Source organism: Mustelus asterias, chromosome 10 (assembly GCF_964213995.1).
Source record: "Mustelus asterias chromosome 10, sMusAst1.hap1.1, whole genome shotgun sequence".
Classification (NCBI taxonomy): Eukaryota; Metazoa; Chordata; class Chondrichthyes; order Carcharhiniformes; family Triakidae; genus Mustelus; species Mustelus asterias.
In genome coordinates, this window is record NC_135810.1 from 55,314,703 (window position 1) to 55,337,169 (window position 22,467).

Consider the following 22,467-nt stretch of genomic DNA (forward strand, 5'->3'; position numbering starts at 1 on the left):
TGTTAGCGTCAGACTCAGTCTGAAAACCGTCAAGTAGCTCTCCAAATGCATTAACAATTTTTCATGCCAGATTTTCTGGCACTCTGACACAAAAACAATTCGGGGACATGGTTTACGCCGTCAGTCTGGCGGGGTGAAGCCTGATAGAACCTGCAAAGCCATCTTTAAAAGGCACCCTGATCAGAACTGATTCAAACTCCCCCAGCGCTTTGTGGGCAGGAACCTCGTTATGTCACTGGCGAAGGACGAGGAAAAATCAGGAAACAAGATAGTGCTAGTGAAGTCTGATTTCCTGACTCTTGTGGGATTTTGCACCCGTGTTGCCATTCTTGCTGATTGCAAACGTGGGCGTGAAAACACCCCCAGTGAGTCCTAGGGGTCCAGAAGCCTTACCCCGACACTCCTCCAACTTACAGTAATACATCACATGCCACTACACAAGTGACTCAGAGTCAAAGAACAGAGGCTTATACATTAAGCAGACAAATTAAATCTTGATACACGTAAATAAACAATACTCAATATTAACATACTTACAGTAATTACAAACTAGATAATTCACAATATATTATGGCTGAGGGACTGGTGCAGGGGGCAGGGATTCAGGTTCCTGGACCATTGGGACCTCTTTAGGGGCAGGGGTGATCTGTATACAAAAAACGGGTGGAACTTGAATCACACGGGGACCAATATCCTGGCCGGTAGGTTGGCTAAGGCTACTGGGGAGAATTTAAACTAGATAGGTTGGGGGGAGGGGAGCTAGAAGAGTTGACTAGGATCAAGGAACTAATTGATGGGGGGGAGGATGCAGGGGTAAGGGGAATTACAAAATTAATGGTAGAGGAGAGGGTGCAAGTGAATGAAGGCGGTAATTTAGATAAGGGAGGAGAGGGAGAGGGTGTTCGCGACTCATCAAAGCGGGTCCAGATAAAAGCTGGAATAAGGACACTTTGCCTGAATGCACGAAGCATTCGGAACAAGGTAAATGAGTTGATGGTGCAAATAAGCACAAGTGGGTACGATCTAGTGGCCATTACAGAAACGTGGCTGAAAGGTGACCAGGACTGGGAGATGAATATCCAGGGGTATCAGGCGTTTAGGAAGAATAGACAGGAAGGAAAAGGTGGTGGGGTCGCGCTATTAATAAGAGAGCCTATGTCATCCCTCAGTACTACCCTGATATTATCTGAGGAACAAAACGTGGAATCATTATGGGTAGAGATGAGGAATAGTAGAGGGAGAAAGACACTAGTAGGTGTGGTATATAGGCCCCCAAATAATAATGTTGAGGTAGGGAGGGCTGTAAACAAGCAGATAAGGGATGCGTGTAAAAACGGAACGGCAATAATCATGGGGGACTTCAACATGCACATTGACTGGCAGACTCAAGTCGGTAAGGGTGGAATGGAGGAAGAGTTCTTAGAATGCTGTCGGGATAGTTTCCTTGAACAGCATGTTACGGAACCGACGAGGGAACGAGCTATTTTGGATCTGGTATTGTGTAACGAGGTAGGTAGAATTAAGGATCTTATTGTGAAGGACCCTCTTGGGTCTAGTGACCACAATATGGTCGAATTTCTGATTCAGATGGAAGAGGAGAAAGTTTGGTCCCAAACCAGTGTCCTCTGTTTGAACAGAGGGAAATATGATAGGATGAGGGATGAATTGGCTAAGGTAGACTGGGAGAGCAGGCTGGCAGGTAGGATAGCTGAGGAACAGTGGAGGATTTTTAAGGAGACCCTTTTCAGTTCTCAGCAAAAATATATTCCAGCAAAAAACAAGGATTGTAAGAAAAGGGAGAACCAGCCGTGGATAACGAAGGAAATAAAGGAGAGTATTAAAATAAAAACAGCTGCGTACAGAGTGGCCAAAAATAGTGGAGAAACAAGTGATTGGGAAAAATTTAAGAAACAACAAAGAGAGACTAAGAAAGCGATAAAGAAAGGAAGGATAGACTATAAAGCTAGGCTAGCAATTAATATAAAAAATGATAGTAAAAGTTTTTATAAATATATAAAAAGGAATAGAGTGGCTAGAGTGAATGTTGGACCCTTGGAGGACGAGAGGGGGGAGTTAATAGTGGGAAATGAGGATATGGCTGAGTCTTTAAATAAGTTTTTTGTGTCGGTCTTCACGGTGGAGGACACAAATAGTTTGCCAAATATTAACGATAGAGGGTTGGCAGCAGGAGAAATACTTAATACGATTAATGTTACCAGAGAGGCAGTGCTGGGTAGACTAATGGGACTGAAGGTGGACAAGTCCCCGGGTCCGGATGGAATGCATCCCAGGGTATTGAAAGAAATGTCAGAGGTAATAGTGGATGCGTTAGTGATTATTTATCAAAACTCGTTGCATTCTGGGGTAGTGCCGGTTGATTGGAAAACGGCTAATGTTACGCCGCTGTTTAAAAAAGGAAGGAGACAAAAGGTGGGTAACTATAGGCCGGTCAGCTTAACGTCTGTAGTAGGGAAAATGCTGGAATCCATTATTAAAGAGGAGATAGCAGGGCATCTGGATAGAAATGGTTCGATCAATCAGACGCAGCATGGATTCATGAGGGGAAAGTCGTGCTTGACGAACATGTTGGATTTTTATGAAGATGTGACGAGGGCGGTTGATGGAGGAGAACGGGTGGATGCGGTGTTTTTGGATTTCCAAAAGGCGTTTGATAAGGTGCCCCATAAAAGGCTGCTGAAGAAGATTAGGGCACACGGAGTTGGGGGTAGTGTGTTAAAGTGGATTGGGGACTGGCTATCCGACAGGAAGCAAAGAGTCGGAATAAATGGGTGTTTTTCCGTTTGGAGGAAGGTAACTAGTGGCGTGCCGCAGGGATCGGTACTCGGGCCGCAACTGTTTACCATTTATATAGATGATCTGGAGGAGGGGACGGAGTGTAGGGTAACGAAGTTTGCAGACGACACAAAGATAAGTGGAAAAGTGAATCGTGTGGAGGACGGAGAAGATCTGCAGAGAGATTTGGACAGGCTGAGTGAGTGGGCGAGGATATGGCAAATGGAGTATAACGTTGATAAATGCGAGGTTATACACTTTGGAGGAAATAATAACAAATGGGATTACTATCTCAATGGAAACAAATTAAAACATGCTACCGTGCAAAGGGACCTGGGGGTCCTTGTGCATGAGACGCAAAAGCCCAGTCTGCAGGTACAACAGGTGATCAAGAAGGCAAATGGGATGTTGGCCTATATTGCGAGGGGGATAGAATATAAAAGCAGGGATGTCTTGATGCACCTGTACAGGGCATTGGTGAGGCCGCAGCTGGAATACTGTGTGCAGTATTGGTCCCCTTATATGAGGAAGGATATATTGGCATTGGAGGGAGTGCAGAGAAGGTTCACCAGGTTGATACCGGAGATGAGGGGTTTGGATTATGAGGAGAGGCTGAGGAGATTGGGTTTGTACTCGTTGGAGTTTAGAAGGATGAGGGGGGATCTTATGGAGACTTATAAGATAATGCAGGGGCTGGATAGGGTGGAGGCGGAGAGATTCTTTCCACTTAGTAAGGAAGTTAAAACTAGAGGACACAGCCTCAAAATAAAGGGGGGTCAGTTTAAGACAGAGTTGAGGAGGAACTTCTTCTCCCAGAGGGTGGTGAATCTCTGGAATTCTCTGCCCACTGAGGTGGTGGAGGCTACCTCGCTGAATATGTTTAAAGCGCGGATGGATGGATTCCTGATCGGTAAGGGAATTAAGGGTTATGGGGATCAGGCGGGTAAGTGGTACTGATCCACGTCAGATCAGCCATGATCTTATTGAATGGCGGGGCAGGCTCGAGGGGCTAGATGGCCTACTCCTGCTCCTATTTCTTATGTTCTTATTAAAACAAAAGATATTTCTCTCATCTAATCATCAAAATGATACTAATCCTCAAACAGACTCACTCACTTCCACAAATTGAAGCAGGACCACACAGCCTCTGAACAGCTGCATACTCCAACATCAAATGAAGCCACGTAAGTTTAATTGAGAAACAAAAAATGGGTAGCTACATTGCTATGTGTAAACTATAGACTCCGCCACTGCCCCACAAAATTCTCCCAAAAATTTTCTAAGTGTGGTCTCTGATGTGAATTCCGCCAGGTGGGTCGGTGCAATTCAGATTGCAATTGACCCAACCTTAGACATTTTTTTTGGAGCTTGGGATGCTTTGCACCATGAAGGACCTCAGTAAAACCGACTCTTTAGGGATTGGGACACCTTTTTTAAAGGGCACACCGATCTCAAAATTAAGTTAAAGCCCCTCCTCGCCCGTGTAATAGATTCCACCGCTGCCTGTCCCCTTCTCTACCCCCACCAGGCCACCCTCAAACAGAAGGAGATGGAAGATCAAATTGCTGAGAACTTATGAACTAATAGGGCAGTAAAAGTAGGGGATACATACAAGCATATGAATTAGGAGCAGGAATAGGCCACACAGCTCCTGGAGCCTGCTCCTCCATTCAATAAGATCATGGCTGATCTGATTGTAACTTCAACGAATGCCTTGTATAACTGAAGCATAACTTCTCTACTGTTGTAATCAATTGTTCTCACAATAAACAATAACATTCTATTAGCTTTCCTAATTACCTGCATACTAACCTTTTGCAATTCATGTGTTAAGACACCCAGATCTCTGTGGCCCTCTGAGTTCTGCAATTTCTCACTATTTAAATATGCTTCTTTTCTTCCTGCCAAAATTTACAATTTCACATATTCCCACATTATACTCAATTTACTAGGTCATTGCCCACTTGCTTAACCTAGCTATATCCTTATGTCCACTTCACAACTTACTTTCCTACCCATCTTTGTGTCATCAGTAAATTTAGCAACCACAACTTCAGTCTCTTCGTCCAAGTCATGTAGATAAATTGTAAAAAGTTGAGGCCCCACCACTGATCCCTGTTGCACACCTCTCTTTACATCTTGCCAACCAGAAAATGATCCATTTGTGCCTACGCTAGGTTTCCTGTTAAGCGAGCCAACCTTCCATACATGCCAATATGTTAGCCTGTACACTGTGAGCTTCTATTTTCCACAATAACCTTTGATGTGGTACCTTATCAGATGCCTTCTGTGAATCTAAGTCCAGTACATCTACTGGTTCCTTTTATCCACAGCATATGTTACTTCTTCAATAAACTTCAAAAAGTTGGTTAAACATGATTTCTCTGTACCATTGCTTAAATAGGGAGGAATGGTTGAGCAAGTAATTACAGATCTGTCAGCCTATCTTTGGTGGTGGTCAAAATAACAGAAACAAAATTTGACATAGAATAAAGTATCATTTAGAAAGGCATAGTCAGCAAGGACAGTCAGCACAGGTAGCCATCGACTAACTAGTGTCTAACTAACTTTTTGGGTTTTATCAGCAGCTAACAAGGAGGATTAATGAAGATAGCATATTTGAAGCAGACGACATGGATTTCAGCAAGGCTTTTGACAAAGTGCCACATAGAAGACGAGTCAGAAAAGTAAAAGCCCAGGGGATCCAAGAGAAGTCAAGTTGGATTCAAAATTGCCTCAATAATAGGAAGTAAAGGCGAATGGATGTTCTTCTGGCTGTAGGATGGTTCCAGTGGGATTCTGCAGGGCTCAGTATTAGCGTCTTTGCTTTTTGTTGTGCAATGATTTAGATTAAAATGGAGGAAGTATGATGAAGAGGTTTGTAGATAAGATAAAAATGGCTGTGTGGTTGATAGGGAGGAAGAAAACTGTAGATTGCAGTAAGATATCAATGGACTGGTTAGGTGGGCAAAGAAGTATCAATGGAATTCAATCTGTAAAAGTGTTAATCAATGCATTTGGGGAGGGCAAACTAGAGAGTACATGATGAAAAGTATACGATGCAGGCAAGTGCAGAGGAACAGAAAGGCCTTGATGTGTGTGTGCCCACAGACCCCCGAAGGCAATAGGGCAGGTAAATAAGATAGTTAGAGATTCATATGGGTACTTTTCTTCATCAACCGAGGCATGCATTGCCAATGCTAGGACTGGGCAAAACACTAGTTAGGCCTCGTCACCACATTACAGGAAGAATGTTACCACATGGAGAGAATGAAGAAGAGATTTAGAAGGATGTTGCCAGGATCAAAGAATTTTAGCTATGTGAGTTTATTTATTAGTATTACAAGTAGACTTACATTAACACTGCAGAGAAGTTACTGTGAAAATCCCCTAGTCGCCACACTCTGGCACCTGTTTGGGGGTACACTGAGGGAGAATTTAGCATGGCCAATGCACCTAACCTGCACATCTTTGGACAGTGGGAGGAAACCGGAGCACCTGGAGGAAACCCACGCAGACACAGGGCGAACATGCAAACTCCACATTGACAGTGACCCAAGCCGGGAACCGAACCCAGGTCCCTGCAGTGCTAACCACTGTGCCACCCGCCGCCCACCATCAGGAAAGATTGGAGAGGCTTTGAAACAAAGGAGAGGATGTTTAATTAAGGCATATATAATTATAGGGGGCCTAGATTGAATGGATAGAGAGGACCTAATTTTTTTGCTTAAGCAGAGATCAATAATCAAGTAGTACAGTTTTGAAGTAATGGTAGACAGATTAGAGGACAGTGGAAGGAGAAATGTTTTTACTCAGTGGCAGGAGGAGATCTGCAATTTACTGCTAAATGGGTCATGATCCTCATCACATTTTTAAAAAGTTGAATATGCATTGTAAGTGTGATAACCTACAAGGCTATGGACCAAGAGCTGGAAAGTAGGATGGGGCAGTATTACTCATTTCTTCCACCAGCACAGAGAGGATTGGATGAGTTGAATGGCCTCCTTCTATGCCATAACTTTTGTTTCTAAAAATATAGTTAAATCATCAATTTTAAGAAGAATTAATTGAAGAAATATCTTGCACTTCTGTTGCAGTTTAATCACCTGTGCATGTTTTCAGGATATCTTTCATTCTAGCAATATACATATTTTATTAATTCTATCATCAATTAGCCCACATTAACAATCTGGCCTTTTAATGTGGCTTCAATGCTCAGGCTCAGTCACTGGAATTTCAATACTAGCAGTTAGAGGGGAAATAAAGCTTATTGAAGTCATGGCTTTCATAACAAGCACTCTTCTCCCTAATTAAGTATCATGAAATAGTCCTTAGCCATCTTATACCTCTGTTCAATTATTTAGGTTGAAATGCAATGACTTATTTGTTTCTAAGTAAATGTAATCGAAGAACTTGCATGCCCTGTGTATCCCAATGATGGAGTTTAATTACTTAAATGGAAATAAGATCATGGTGGGGGTGGTTTTACAAATGGAATAATAGGCAATTTTGTTGGTTTATAATTTATAGCATCACAGAGATCATCGAATCATCGAATCATAGAAACCCTACAGTGCAGAAGGAGGCCATTCGGCCCATCGAGTCTGCACCGACCACAATCCCACCCAGGCCCCACCCCCACATATTTTACCCGCTAATCCCTCTAACCTACACATCTCAGGACTCTAAGGGGCAATTTTTTAACCTGGCCAATCAACCTAACCCGCACATCTTTGGACTGTGGGAGGAAACCGGAGCACCCGGAGGAAACCCACGCAGACACGAGGAGAATGTGCAAACTCCACACAGACAGTAACCCGAGCCAGGAATCGAACCCGGGACCCTGGAGCTGTGAAGCAGCAGTGCTAACCACTGTGCTACCGTGCCGCCCTATGACAGATGCTATGACACTAGGAAGACTTGGATAAATCTGTACAAAGTGGATTGAGAAAAGGAATATTAGTTGAAATGCATTCACAACTAAAGTTAACAATTTCACATCTGCTACTTAGAAATTAAACAAAGTGGAAGGGAAACCAATCAATTTACCATCCAGTAAATGGATTTTTAAATAGATTTTTAAAAACTGGACAAGCGATGTATTGAATTTGGTCAAAATGTGATGAAAGGTCAAGGGCAGTACTAAACAGAGGCTGAATTCTCCCAAAATAATTCTAAGTGCCGAATTTGCGTGAAAACTGGAGTAATTCACACTGCTTTTTTCAGCGGGAGTTTAGGGAAGAATCTCCCACACTCTGTGCACTGCAGAGGTCATTAGCATGGATATAATTAAATATCATGGGGTGGGGCCTATTCCCGCCCGGGAGGCCGACAGCAAAGCGCTGAGCCGGCCATGTATACGCTGATCTGTCAGTGCTGAGATCGTCACAAGCGCAGTTGCCCCACACTGCCAACCTCCCGATTGCTGGCCAGCTCGATCATTGGCCAGCCCGCAACCCCCACATCACCGGCCCTCCGACCATTCTTGGACCAGCCCTGAACACGCCCCCCCCCCCCCCCCCCCGCCATGACGGGCAGTACCAAGATGCCCCTGGGCATTGACACTTTGTCCCATGGACAGTGCCAGGGTGCTAATGCCCAGGGGCACCCCTCCCACCAGCCGACGCTCTAGGAGGCCCCGATTGCTCCCCCTTCACTCCAACGGGTCGGGCCTCCTGTTCCATGCAAGCGGAGAGCTACTGTAATCCCTGCTGGAGTGAACTGGGTGGATGCTAGCGGGCCCAGAGACTTCAGTCCCAGGCCCGCTTATCACATTGAAATTATGCTGAAATGACCATTGAATGGTCTTTGTGTCTCCCCATCGATTTCCAGCGTGGAGCAGATGCCGTCGGAAATCCAGCACTGGGCGACGCTAGCAGGGTGTGAATGCATACGCGAACCCCACAAATTGGTTGACTCGAGAATCTCCCGGCCCGCTGTGCTAAAACATTAGCGCAGCAGAATGGAAGAATCACAGTCAGAATGTTTCCTTCAGCTCCTTCTTTAAGTTAAATTAGCAAAGTTAACTATTATGGTCATAAGGACAGTCATAAACACAAATCTCCCGCATAACTGGTGTCAAAAATAGGGGAGATAAAAACAAACATTCCCCATATGGAAGCTGTATATAAAGTATCACTGAACGATATCAACAATAACATTAAAAAGAATACTGCTTTGGAAGTGAGAAGCCAAATATTCTTCAGTTCATGAAAGAGACTTTCAAAAAGAATCTTTCTAACTCAGAAATTGCTGCATTGCAGTATTTCATCTTTGGTTAAGAACTGAACTAATAAGTTAATTATTTAGTCTTTGTGGAATTTTCTCACCTGTTCTACTTTTCAATTTAGGTGTTACAATATTAAAATCTGATGTATCTATCTCCCAGGCAAGCAGCTCTTTCCCATGGTTGACAGGCATAGCACCCATTTCTGCATTACCTCTATGGGTTACATCTGGAGGATCAACTTGAATGTCAACATAACTGGAATTATGTGCCGGACAGTCCATTGAAGAAGTGCCATCTTGTACTGGAGTAGGGCCACTTGAAGGACACGGTGTACTGGCAATTATGGTGGCCTTGTTTAATAAACCATAATCTGAACAGACATTGTAAAACACTTCCCGAGCCCGGACCACAGGAAACATCCATGGGCCACGTCCTGTTGCACTGGAACTTAGACTGAATGATGGCGTACCATAACAGGAGAACAGACTTGAATCAGAAGTTCCCGGTGAGTCACCAGCAGCAAGATCATCAATAACATTGATACTCTTTATGTTTCCAGTAGGATTTGGTGGTTGATTTTCTACAGAGTTGGGCATTGAATGTTGCTTTTAGGAATCTGTTCTTTGATAGACTGAAGTGTTCTTCCTTCAGTAACTGTAATCAACTATACACTTCTTTTAACAATTCATGCATTTCATCTCTGGGTACTCAGATGCTTCGATACCAATAGAATCTAAAAGAAAATAGAATGAATAGGAATAAATTTAAAATGCAATGAAAACAAACAAATATTACATTGTTCAATATATATTAATTGTATACCTACAACAGTTACATTGTAAACCTGAACATGCAGTTTTCTGCCATTCATTCAAAAATGTACAGAGCAATCTAATATCTCACGACTATGAACCAAGCTGTATACCAAAGCAATAGAAAATGGCAGCATTGTTGATTGACGAGGATTTAATTGGATAATTTGTCTGAATTAACTAAACAAGTAAATATTATGATGCAACTACCCCCTGGAAATGGAACTATTACTCACATTTGATCATGCTAGAATGTTTACCAGAAATTTATAACACTTCACAGGGTCAGACATTTGGTTGAAAATCATGTCAGAGTAAAATTTTAAAATGGTTCTTAGCTTGGATAATCAGTATGAGAAATATCAAAAGATAATCCATCTCAAATTATTTTGAAGTGACGTACAGTTTACAATAACTAAACTGCTAAATGGAGCTTTTTCCAAAAAGCAAAATACTGCAGCCGCTGGAAATCTGAAATAAAACCTGAAAATGCTGAAAATATTCAGCAGATCAGGCAGCATCTGTGGAGACCAAAACAGAGTTAACATTTCAGATGTGGCCTTTCATGAAAGGCCTCGGGCCAGAGGTTTTTTCCACCTGGCTTACCATGATGTTTAGTAACTGCAATCAAGGATTACATTCTGAAAGCAACAGCATTATCTATTTTCCATCTAGAAGCAGCTGAACTTGATTTTAAAGGTTTGCAAGAGTTTTCAACCCACAATTTAAGTTTTAACCCCTTCAATCAGATTTCCACCTCTTCCATAGCACTGAGACTGCCCTTATCAAAGTCACCAATGACTTCCTATGTCACCGTAATCATGGTAAACTATGCCTCCCATCCTTCTTGATGTGTCTGTAGTCTTTGGCAAAGTTGACCATGCAATCTTCCTCCAACACCTGACCTCAGTTATCTGACTGGGTGGGATTGCCCTTACCCAGTTCTATTCCTTAATACCTAGTCACTGGCAGAAAAATAGCTTGCAATGGCTTCTCATCCCATACTCACAGTGTTATCTCTGGAATTCCACAAGGAGTCCACATTGGACTCCTCCTATTCCAATTCACATGCTGATCCTCAGCAATATCATCAGAAAACATGTCAGGTTCCACAAGTACACTGACGACACCCAACTCTGCCATATCATCACCTTGCTCGATCCTTCCACTGTCTTTATCACACTGCTTGTCTTAACAGATATTTCCATCAAATAAATATTGGGAAGATCAAAGTCATTCAGCCCCACCACAAACTCTGTTCCCCAGACACCGACTCCAACTTCTCCCTGGCAACTATCGGGAGATTGAACCAGATTGATCACAACTGTACCATCCTATTTGAGCCTCACTTGAACTTCTGACCCCATATTCATAGAATCATAGAAACCCTACAGTGCAGAAAGAGGCAATCTAGCCCATCGAGTCTGCACCGACCACAATCCCACCCAGGTCCTACCCCCTTATCCCTACACATTTACCCGCTAATTCCTCTAACCTATGCATCTCAGGACACTAAGGGGCAATTTTAGCATGGTCAATCAACCTAACCCGCACATCTTTAGACTGTGGGAGGAAACCAGAGCACCCGGAGGAAACCCATGCAGACACGAGGAGAATGTGCAAGCTCCACACAGACAGTGACCCAAGCCGGGAATCGAACCCAGGTCCCTGGAGCTGTGAAGCAGCAGTGCTGACCACTGTGCTACCGTGCCGCCCCTCATTTGTTCCATCACCATGGCCACCTACTTAAATCTCCATATCATCAGCTGTCTCCACCACATCCCTCAGATCATCTATTGTTGAAATACTGATCCATGCCTTTGATGCTTCTAGACTTAACTATTCCAATGCTCTCCTGGCCATCTCTCACCTTCCAGCTGCCATATACTTGAATTCATCCAAATTTCTACTGTTCATATCCTAACTCACGGCAAATTCCATTCACCCATCACTTCTGTGCTTGTTGACTTAGACATTTATTTAATCATTCATGGGATGTGGGCTTTGCTGGCTAGGCCAACATTTATTGCCTTTCCTCAGTTGTCCTTGAGAAGTGGTGTTGAGCTGCCTTCTTGAATCACTGCAGTCCATGAGGTGTAGGCACTGCCACAATGCTGCCAGGGAGGGAGTTTCAGGATTTTGACCCAGCAACAGTGAAAGAGCAGCGATATATTTCCAAGTCAGGATGGTGCGGGCCTTGGAGGGAAACTTACAGGTGGTAGTGGTCCCAAATACCTGTTGATCTTGTCCTTCTTAGGTGGTGGTGATGGGTTTGGAATGTGCTGTCTAAGGAGCCTCATACCCACTGCTACTATCATGCATCAGTGATGGAGGGCATTAATGTTTGTGGATGGAGTCCCAATCCAATGGGCTTTGTCTTGGATGGTGTCGAGCTTCTTGAGTGTCATTGGAGCTGCACTCATCCAGGCAAGGGGATAATATTCCACCACATTCCTGACATGCCCTGCAGCTGCTGGACAGGCCCCGGGAGTCAAGAGGTGAGTTACTTGCCACAGAATTCCTTACCTTTGACCTGCTCTCATAGCCACAATATTCATATGGCTCGTCCAGTTTAGTTCATGGTGAATAGTAACCCCCATGGTGTTGATGGTGGGAGATTTAGCGATGGTAACACCATTGAATGTTAAGGGGCATGTAGGAGATGGTCATTACCTGGCACTTGTGTGGCTTGAATGTTAATTGCCACTTGTCAGCTCAAGCTTGGATATTGACCATGTCTTGTTGCATTTGGACATGCACTGCTTTAATATCTGGGGTTCACAAATAGTACTGAACATTGCAATCATCTGTGAACACTTCTGACCTTGTGATGGAAGGATGGTCATTGATGAAGTAGCTGAAGATGATTGGTTCTTAGTCTGGCAAAATCTATTTGTCAAAATTGTGATCCTTGTTTTTACATCCTCTATTGCTTAATTCATATCTCTGTAACCTCTCCTATCCCCACAACCCTTCATAATCCCTGTAATCTTCCAATTCTGGTGGTTACACAACTCCCAATTTTCATTGCTCCACCATTGGCGGATATGCCTTCAGTTTGTCCAGACTCTAAGCTCTGGAAGTCTTTCCCTAAACTTCTGTGCATTTCTAGATATCTTTGGTCCTTGAAGACATTCCTTAAAACCTCTCTTGACCATGATTTTGCTCACCAGCCTAACATCTCAGTGTGAAATTGTGTCTAATAATGCTGCTGTGAAGCGTTTTGGGATCGTTTTAACACGTTAAAGACGCCATATATAAAAAAAACAATGTGTTATTGTTGTCTCCACTCCTTGCACCGGCTCAGCCGCCTGACCACCGGGACAAAAGAACCTGTAAAACATGATTAATTAATCCGTGAGCCCAGGGCTGGCCCTGGGGGCTGTAAAAAGCCTTTGGACTGAAGGTTACCTGTCACAGTGACTTGTTTGGGCTTCATTCCAGCAGCTCCTTGGCCTCTCACAACCAACTCTCCGACTCGAGCCTCGCGGCTGATCTCAGGATCAGGGAGTACAGCACTCGGGTCATTGCTTACAGTGAGAGCGATGGGTCCCGAACACAATATTTAGGGATTATACACTGTAGCGCCGGATTAATCTCGTTGCTAACCAGAGATCAAGCACCTGTCCTTATTCCGGCTCCTATTTGCCGTGTCCAAGGGGGCGGAGGAAACAGTCCCTGGAGGCCGGGCTAAAGCGGCTCTCTCCTCGGCAACGGTGAATTCGGTCTTCAGCTCACAGCACTAACATTGCCGCTGTCACATCAATGACACTCGGTGTGCTGAGACCGGTGTATTTTTGACACACAAACTAGGTCGCAATCCCCGGGCCGCCTTCACCTGTCCCCCCTCGAGGAGTAAAAACTACATTTCCCAGCAGGCGCCGGGCTCCCGCGCATGCGCCGTCGCCGTGCGGACGCAGGGTGATGGCGTCACTGAGCGGCTCCTGCGCGAGGCTGAGCTCGAGCTCTCCTGTGAGCTGATGTGGAGATTCTCACAGGTCGGGCATCAAGATGAAAGTTAGAGCCACATCATCGAAATTTAGTGCTGCTTAAGGCGTTTCAATCCCAACAAAATGAACCAAATATTACTTTAGTCACACGGATCACCGCTTTTAGTCTAAAACCCCGAAGTTAAGTCAAATAACGTAGTTTTTTTTCCCCACTTAGTTGCTGCCATCATATAAAATAGCTTTTCTAACTATGCCAGAAAAATGGTTGCTCTGTACTTTCCTTCTTATTGCAGTCAACAATTGTGCAGTAGAAAGTACACCCACCGTCAGTCAAACGAGAAGTTTAGTTTGGGGGCCTGGACTGGATGCAAACATTGTTCTTCCAGCACGATATTTCTATGTTCAGACAGTAACAGAAGACAATGTCAAGTAAGTAGAGCATGCTTTACATTTTTACTTGTAAAGCAATTTATATTTAGGCTGAACATTGGCAAACCACAAAGGACATTCAAGAAAACTTTTTTTTGGCAAAATAATTGCTTTACCTGCCCATTTTACCCTTTGAAAATCATAGAATCATAGAATCCCTACAGTACAGAAAGAGGCCATTTGGCCCATCGAGTCTGCACCGACCACAATCCTACCCAGGCCCTACCCCCATAACCCTACATATTTTACCCACTAATCCCTCTAATCTACGCATCTCGGGACACTAAGGGGCAATTTTAGCATGGCCAATCAACCTAACCCGCACATCTTTGGACTGTGGGAGGAAACCGGAGCACCCGGAGGAAACCCACGCAGACACGAGGAGAATGTGCAAACTCCGCACAGACAGTGACCCAAGCCGGGAATTGAACCCAGGTCCCTGGAGCTGTGAAGCAGCGGTGCTAACCACTGTGCTACCGTGCCATGATAATGAAAAATAAAAATACATTTCCTAAAATGCTACCTAACATTTAAAATAAAATTATGCTGTTCTCTAGATTTATTCTGATATAGAACAATCAATGAAGAAAATCACTTTTTTATTTTCTCCTTGATCAAGAGTTTTGCATTACTCCTTTTCTGAGAGTGTGGCAGGTGATTAGTTCTGAGATATTGTTCACTGAAATGTACCGGACCAGTGTAAAGTCAACTTGCTTTTTGATTTTGCTCTCTCATTTGTTTGACACTCTAATGGGAGGCATCAGGTCTGGAATCAGATGATGGTATGGTTCCATAATCCAGGAATTGGGGAAAATTAATGAATTATGTTATAGGTTCCGCATACTACAATAAATGCGTGAGCACGAATGTACTTTGAAAACAACCATCCTATTTCATAATTTCATTCAATTATAGCTTACTTTGTGGTTACGTTTTGCGTAAGTTAGATTTACATTATATCTCTTTCTCTTGCACACTGCCCTCTAAACATCCCAAATCTGTGCATGTAAACTCTACCAATAAATGAAAGTCAAACATTCTGTTAATTTTTGATAATCAAACATCAAGTTTTCCTGAGTATGTACAAAAGTTGCAGTTTGGGAAATAATGGTTTCTTATTCAGAATTTGTAACTCGAAAGGAGCCAGCTAGGTGATTGTGAAAACAATGTGTTTAGAAGTCAAACTGAATATATTGACTTGCAATAAGACAGACCAAAGTTTGAAAATATTAATAATGTTTAGAATGATATCTTAACTCAGCAGACAATACACAATTAACCAAACAATGCTGTAGTGTGATTTGCAATCATGATTTATGTTACATTAACATCCCTCACAATGAGGATTGGCTTATTTGAGTACATTTTTTCAATATATGCTTTAATAGTCTGGGTTTAACCCTTGACAAAAGGTAAAAATCCATTTTGAAGCAAATTAAAGTCCACTACTCCCTGTAGCAAAGGTTTGAAATTTTGCTCGTCTTATGATGACTAGACATCAAAATAGTTGGAATCTCCAGATCCAAAATTCCCTTCATGTATATCAATGTTTGCTTCAGATCAGGTAGTGGATTTGCAGTTAACCAAGATCTCTTAAAATTTTATGTATTGATAAAAGTTCATTACACAACTGTATCCTGTTTTACTGAGTAAAGATCTGCGTTAGCAAGTCTGGCAACCTGTCAATGTTTTTGATTTGATTTATTATTGTCACATTATTGTCACATTATTGGGCGGCACGGTAGCACAGTGGTTAGCACTGCTGCTTCACAGCTCCAGGGTCCTGGGTTCGATTCCTGGCTCAGGTCACTGTCTGTGTGGAGTTTGCACATTCTCCTCGTGTCTGCGTGGGTTTCCTCCGGGTGCTCCGGTTTCCTCCCACAGTCCAAAGATGTGTGGGTTAGGTTGATTGGCCAGGTTAAAATTGCCCCTGAGATGCGTAGGTTAGAGGGATTAGCGGGTAAATATGTGGGGGTAGGGCTTGGATGGGATTGTGGTCGGTGCAGACTCGATGGGCCGAATGGCCACCTTCTGCACTGTAGGGTTTCTATGATTTCTATGACGTGTATTAGTATACAGTGAAAAGTATTGTTTCTTGCGCACTATACAGACAAAGCATACCGTTCATAGAGAAGGAAATGAGAGCGTGCAGAATGTTGTGTTACAATCATAGCGAGGGTGTAGAGAAAGATCAACTTAATGCAAGGTAGGTCCATTCAAAAGCCTGATGGCAGCAGGGAATAAGCTGTTCTTGAGTCGGTTGGTACGTGACCTCAGACTTTTGCATCTTATTCCACACAGAAAAATGTGGAAGAAAGTATGTCAGGGTGCATGGGATCCTTGATTATGCTGACTGCTTTTCTGAGGCAGTGGGAAGTGTGGACTGAGTCATTGGATGGTAGGCTGGTTTGCATGATGGATTGGGCTACATTCACGATCTTTTATAATTCTTTGCAGTCTTGTGCAGAGCAGGAGCCAAACCAAGCTGTGATACAACCAGAAAGAATGCTTTCTATGGTGCATCTGTAAAAGTTGGTGAGAGTCGTAGCTGACATGCCAAATTTCCTGAGTAAGGAAATGTAAGGGTGCAGGTTTGTTCTTCAACCTCCTCAATTTTGCGTTCCCTGGTTTGTGGGATGGTACCAAGCTGAAACAGGAGGTTCTTCACAGGCTGAGAGGAAGTATCTGAAGTAAGAATGTACATTTGTACATCTTAAATTTGTACATCTAAGTTAAATTGTGGAAACCCAAGAAGAACATAGGACAGAAAGTTTTGAAAATCTAAATAAATAAGTCTTTGGCTTAAAAATAAATCCAGTTGTCTTATTGAAATGAACTCAACCAAATTCTAGTATTTCTAAATATTGTGTTCCTGGAGGAGAATGAGTGGTTCAATTCTGGTGAAAAGCAAGTACAGAAACAAAATTAGTTTATTTGCAAGCAAGGACAATAATATTGATAGTAAAGAATTAAAATGTAACGCAAAATTGTCTTCCAATGTCTGAGCACCATACATATAGTTGCCATTATATTTCCTTTAGTTTCTCTCCCTTCCCTCTCCCCCAACCTTCTGCTTTTGTAAAGCTGGTGACTCATGCTAGGATTCAGTCCCAATCCTCCAGTGTTTTTCTCTGAAAGAAAGCGACATGATGTCAGGACCTCCTGAAAGCCTATAAATTCCTTTTGAAGTGTATTCACTGTTGTAATGTAGGGAAATGCAGCAGTCAATTTATGAACAGCAGACAGATACATTTCCAATTAAACTGTTTTAGCGGTGTTTGTTGAGAGATGGGTGTTAGCCAAGAACTCCTGTACTCTTCGTGTCCACCTGAAAAGACAGACTTGATTTTGACTTGATAGCTTGGTCAAATGGCAGCATGGTCCAACAGTATAGTGTCCCTCAGAACTGGAGTTATAGCCAAGATTATATGTCTGAATCCTGGAAGATGAGGGTGGTATCACTGAATCAACACTGACACCACACTTTATTTGTCCTCTTATTTCTGTAACAGATAGCCAATAATCTAAATGGATTTGTGCAGTTGTTTGTTATTGGGGAATGAGTGCCTCGTTGTTTACTTGTGATTTTAAAATATTTGAGTTGATTTATTATTGTCACAAATATTGGTATACAGTGAAAAGTATTGTTTCTGGCATGCTGTACAGAAAGAGTACATAGGAGAGAAGGAAAAGCGCGGGTGCAGAATGTAGTGTTACAGTCATAGAAAGATCAACTTAAAATAAGGTAGGTCCATTCAAAAGTCTTACGACAGCAGGGTAGAAGTTGTTCTTGAGTTGGTTGGTGCGTGATCTCAGACTTTGTTATCTTTTTCCCGACGGAAGAAGATGGAAGAGAGTATGTCTGAAGTGCCTGAGGTCCTTGATTATGCTGGCTGTTTTTCCGAGGCAGCGGGAAGTGTAGACAGAGTCAATGGATGGGAGGCTGGTTTGCATAATGGACTGGGCTACGTTCACAACCCTTTGTAGTTTCTTGCGGCCTTGGTCAGAGCAGGAGCCATACCAACCTGTGATGCATCTGCAAAGGATGCTTTCTATGGTGCATTTGTAAAAATTGGTGAGAGACATAGCGAACATGCCGAATTTCCTTAGCTTCCTGAGAAAGTAGAGGTATTGGTGAGCTTTCCCAACTATAGCGTCAGTGTAGAGGGACCAGGAAAGTTGTTGGTGATCTAGACACCTAGAAACTTGAAGTTCTTGACCATTTCCACTTCATTTCTCCCCCCACCCCACCCCTCATGATATAGACAGGGGATTTGTTAATTACTAAGCTTTATTACAAAAATATTATGATTCATACATGTATTTTTAGTAATAGGCACATTCTCGTGTAGTCATGTCCAGATTAGATTCTTGCATCTACTAATGGCACTATTATTCTAATACTAGTGTTGAATATCACTCAAACTTTATAACAACTTCATTGTAAATATTCATCCTTATAGTATCATCATTGCTACACAGACTGTGTCCGTTTTTTAAAAATTGAAAATGCTGATGCATATTAGATTAGGGCACACGGAGTTGGGGGTAGTGTGTTAAAGTGGATTGGGGACTGGCTATCCGACAGGAAGCAAAGAGTCGGAATAAATGGGTGTTTTTCCGGTTGGAGGAAGGTAACTAGTGGCGTGCCGCAGGGATCGGTACTCGGGCCGCAACTATTTACCATTTATATAGATGATCTGGAGGAGGGGACGGAGTGTAGGGTAACGAAGTTTGCAGACGACACAAAGATAAGTGGAAAAGTGAATCGTGTGGAGGACGGAGAAGATCTGCAGAGAGATTTGGACAGGCTGAGTGAGTGGGCGAGGATATGGCAAATGGAGCATAACGTTGAGAAATGCGAGGTTATACACTTTGGAGGAAATAATAACAAATGGGATTACTATCTCAATGGAAACAAATTAAAACATGCTACCGTGCAAAGGGACCTGGGGGTCCTTGTGCATGAGACGCAAAAGCCCAGTCTGCAGGTACAACAGGTGATCAAGAAGGCAAATGGGATGTTGGCCTATATTGCGAAGGGGATAGAATATAAAAGCAGGGATGTCATGATGCACCTGTACAGGGCATTGGTGAGGCCGCAGCTGGAATACTGTGTGCAGTATTGGTCCCCTTATATGAGGAAGGATATATTGGCATTGGAGGGAGTGCAGAGAAGGTTCACCAGGTTGATACCGGAGATGAGGGGTTTGGATTATGAGGAGAGGCTGAGGAGATTGGGTTTGTACTCGTTGGAGTTTAGAAGGATGAGGGGGGATCTTATGGAGACTTATAAGATAATGCGGGGGCTGGATAGGGTGGAGGCGGAGAGATTCTTTCCACTTAGTAAGAAAGTTAAAACTAGAGGACACAGCCTCAAAATAAAGGGGGGTCGGTTTAAGACAGAGTTGAGGAGGAACTTCTTCTCCCAGAGGGTGGTGAATCTCTGGAATTCTCTGCCCACTGAGGTGGTGGAGGCTACCTCGCTGAATATGTTTAAAGCGCGGATGGATGGATTCCTGCTCGGTAAGGGAATTAAGGGTTATGGGGATCAGGCGGGTAAGTGGTACTGATCCACGTCAGATCAGCCATGATCTTATTGAATGGCGGGGCAGGCTCGAGGGGCTAGATGGCCTACTCCTGCTCCTATTTCTTATGTTCTTATGTTCTTATATGGCAAACTTCAAATTGTTATTCAAAATGGGAAAAATGCACCGGTTACAAATATTACTCTCATTTTGGAGTTTTTGAAATGAAATTTAAAAAAACATTCATTTTTAAGATCAAGAAATTGATATGTTGAGTTTGATATTTTTGATTTTATATTTGTCTGTGTGGCTATCGAAAACTTGTACTGGACTGTATACTCCTGTAATATGTTGTTCGCCATGCATTGATTAAAATAATTTACATTGTTACTTGCAATAATAAATCAATTTTTTTTGTCAACAGCTTTACTTCTTCACCAGGTGAAAATCTGTTTACAGTGAACATTTATTCTCCTGGCGAGCAATTCACTAGGATTTGGGTGCAAGTATTGGACCGGAAGGATGGATCATTCCTCGTCAGATACCGAATGTATTCAAGCTACAGGGACCTGGTAATTGAAGTTAAATTCCAAGATGAACATGTTGCTCAGTCACCATATATTTTAAAAGGTACTTCATATTTTTATATAATTACCATGAAACATGCCAATGCTGTAATGTGTTGGTATACAAATACACTGGCCAAATCTTGCTGGAGCAAATATTTTTCAGGGTATACTGTTTAATCTTTTCCAGCATTTTCAGCTTGAAACAGATTTTGCACAGTAACTTGCTAGAAATTCAAACTAATGATGGCAAGGGCATTGGGGCATCTGGGACTTCACTGAACAGCAGGATCATCATTCTGTCTCCTAAACCAATGAGAGTAAAGGGTTGAGAAAAAAAAGATAGATAGGAAAAGTTTGGCACTTATAAAATCTCATATAACATGCAGGAATGAGTTAACTTAGAAAGGTGTTGGTGCAGGCTCGATGGGCCGAATGATCTGCACAGGCGCCAGAGTGTGGCAGCTATGGGATTTTCACCAAGCTGTGATGCATCCGGAAAGGATGCTTCCCATGGTGCATTTGTAAAAATTGGTGAGAGACAGGGACCAAGCCAAATTTCCTTACCCTCCTGAGAAAGTAGAGGTGTTGGTGGTCTTTCCTAACTATAGTGTCGGTGTAGAGGGACCAGGACAAGTTGTTGGTGATCTAGACACCAACTTCACTGCATTAATGTAAGCCTACTCCTGACTAATAAAATGAACTTTTACTTTTTAAACAGTTTAAACTGTTCCCTTTTTGGCCAGAGATATTGATCAGCATTGCCTTAACTATTGCCAAGTTGTTAAAAGGGTACACATGCTCTTAATCACTGGCCTTGATTTTCTACAGCAAGTTCAGTGGGTAATTGATGTGCAAATGCAGTAAATTCTTAACAATAATGGGAAGGCTGTGGGTGAGATATCATTTGTGTGAAGCAAACAGCAGAACACCATGAATAATTCAACCAATTCTGGAGATTGGCAATTTACGACATCTCTCTCAATCCCTTGAATTTGCCGGCCAATTTGTGGATTAATATTAATGTGCGGTATTAACACAACACCACTTTTCCAGCAAGATTCAATCTGTTGTATGGTGGAAGAGCTACAGCTAAGTTTGTGCTTTTTGACTTTTCTTGCGTTCAACTCCTGATCATAGTGAATCACCACTGCCAAATATGGAACAGAAATCTACTACAGTATTGTGCGTCGCTAAATAAGGTAAATGAGCTACTTTCCCATGTAGAGAGAGGAAAAAGGTGTCGGTAAAGCACTTTTCAAAAACATTTCCTCTATGCTTTCCTCTCTCTAAATCTGATTTTAATTTCCCTGCCTTTATTTCTCTTTCCGAACCTGATTTGACTCTAATTTATCCTCTTGCTCTGTCAATTTTCAGTTCTTTCTAAATCCTTAAATCTCATTAGTGAAGGAGTTGGACTGTTGCTCCTGCTGTTCACTGGAGGTCCCGCTGTCTTATTGTCCTCGTCATTGTTATTTATTTTACCGTACTTCTAAATACCAGCCCTATTGCAAGGACTCTACTGAAGATCTCACACACACATACACATGTACATACACACATGCACACAAACACACGCACACACACACACATACACACACATATATTTTTTGCCAATATGTAACTGGCACAGTGCAAATAACTAAATTATCATCTTTGTCAAGTAAGGCACACAGTTCCTTTAAATTGCATTTATTGCAGTTGTAAATATATTATTAGTTATGGTTGATGTCTTGTGGTATTTCACATGGGAGTCGAGACAAAGTGCAGTAAAAGGGTGATGTAGAATCAGAGGATGGCGGATAATTTGATAAGACAAGCTGACGTGATACATTAATTGTTTTAAAGCCACGAATTCTAATCTTGTTATAATTTATTCGTATAATGAAAGCAAAGTATACAATAATTTGCAAGGCAGAGTTGCTTGGAGCACAGCATTTCTCAGTGGTTATTATTCTTATCATTGATATCTGTCTGTCTCGGGAGATGATGGACTGCGCCCTGGGTGTATATCACTTCTGTACTGAAATTATCTGTTGTGGCTATAGAGGCAGTTCCCTTTGCAACTGGCACAGATGAATAGCATTGGCCTGAGGTTGATTGATTTTTTTTTTCCATACAGCAAGTTCTCTTTTCTGCCGTCTGGTCATTCCTTTTGTC

General features: G+C 42.5%; 2 protein-coding genes across 2 annotated transcripts in view; one reads left to right on the top strand and one right to left on the bottom strand.

The window, feature by feature from the left end:
- ercc5 (excision repair cross-complementation group 5) overlaps positions 1 to 13,750 on the bottom strand; it is a 119,266-nt gene extending 105,516 nt beyond the window's left edge. Inside the window, exons 1-2 of the mRNA XM_078221430.1 lie at positions 13,246 to 13,750; positions 9,123 to 9,755 (exon numbers count right to left, since the gene is read on the bottom strand). Of these exons, the coding sequence (XP_078077556.1) occupies positions 9,123 to 9,618 (496 nt within the window). The 5' untranslated portion in view covers positions 9,619 to 9,755; positions 13,246 to 13,750. The remainder of the gene's footprint in view (positions 1 to 9,122; positions 9,756 to 13,245) is intronic.
- poglut2 (protein O-glucosyltransferase 2) overlaps positions 13,745 to 22,467 on the top strand; it is a 59,322-nt gene continuing 50,599 nt past the window's right edge. The window contains exons 1-2 of the mRNA XM_078221732.1: positions 13,745 to 14,213; positions 20,166 to 20,371. Coding sequence (XP_078077858.1) covers positions 14,035 to 14,213; positions 20,166 to 20,371 — 385 coding nt within the window. The 5' untranslated portion in view covers positions 13,745 to 14,034. The remainder of the gene's footprint in view (positions 14,214 to 20,165; positions 20,372 to 22,467) is intronic.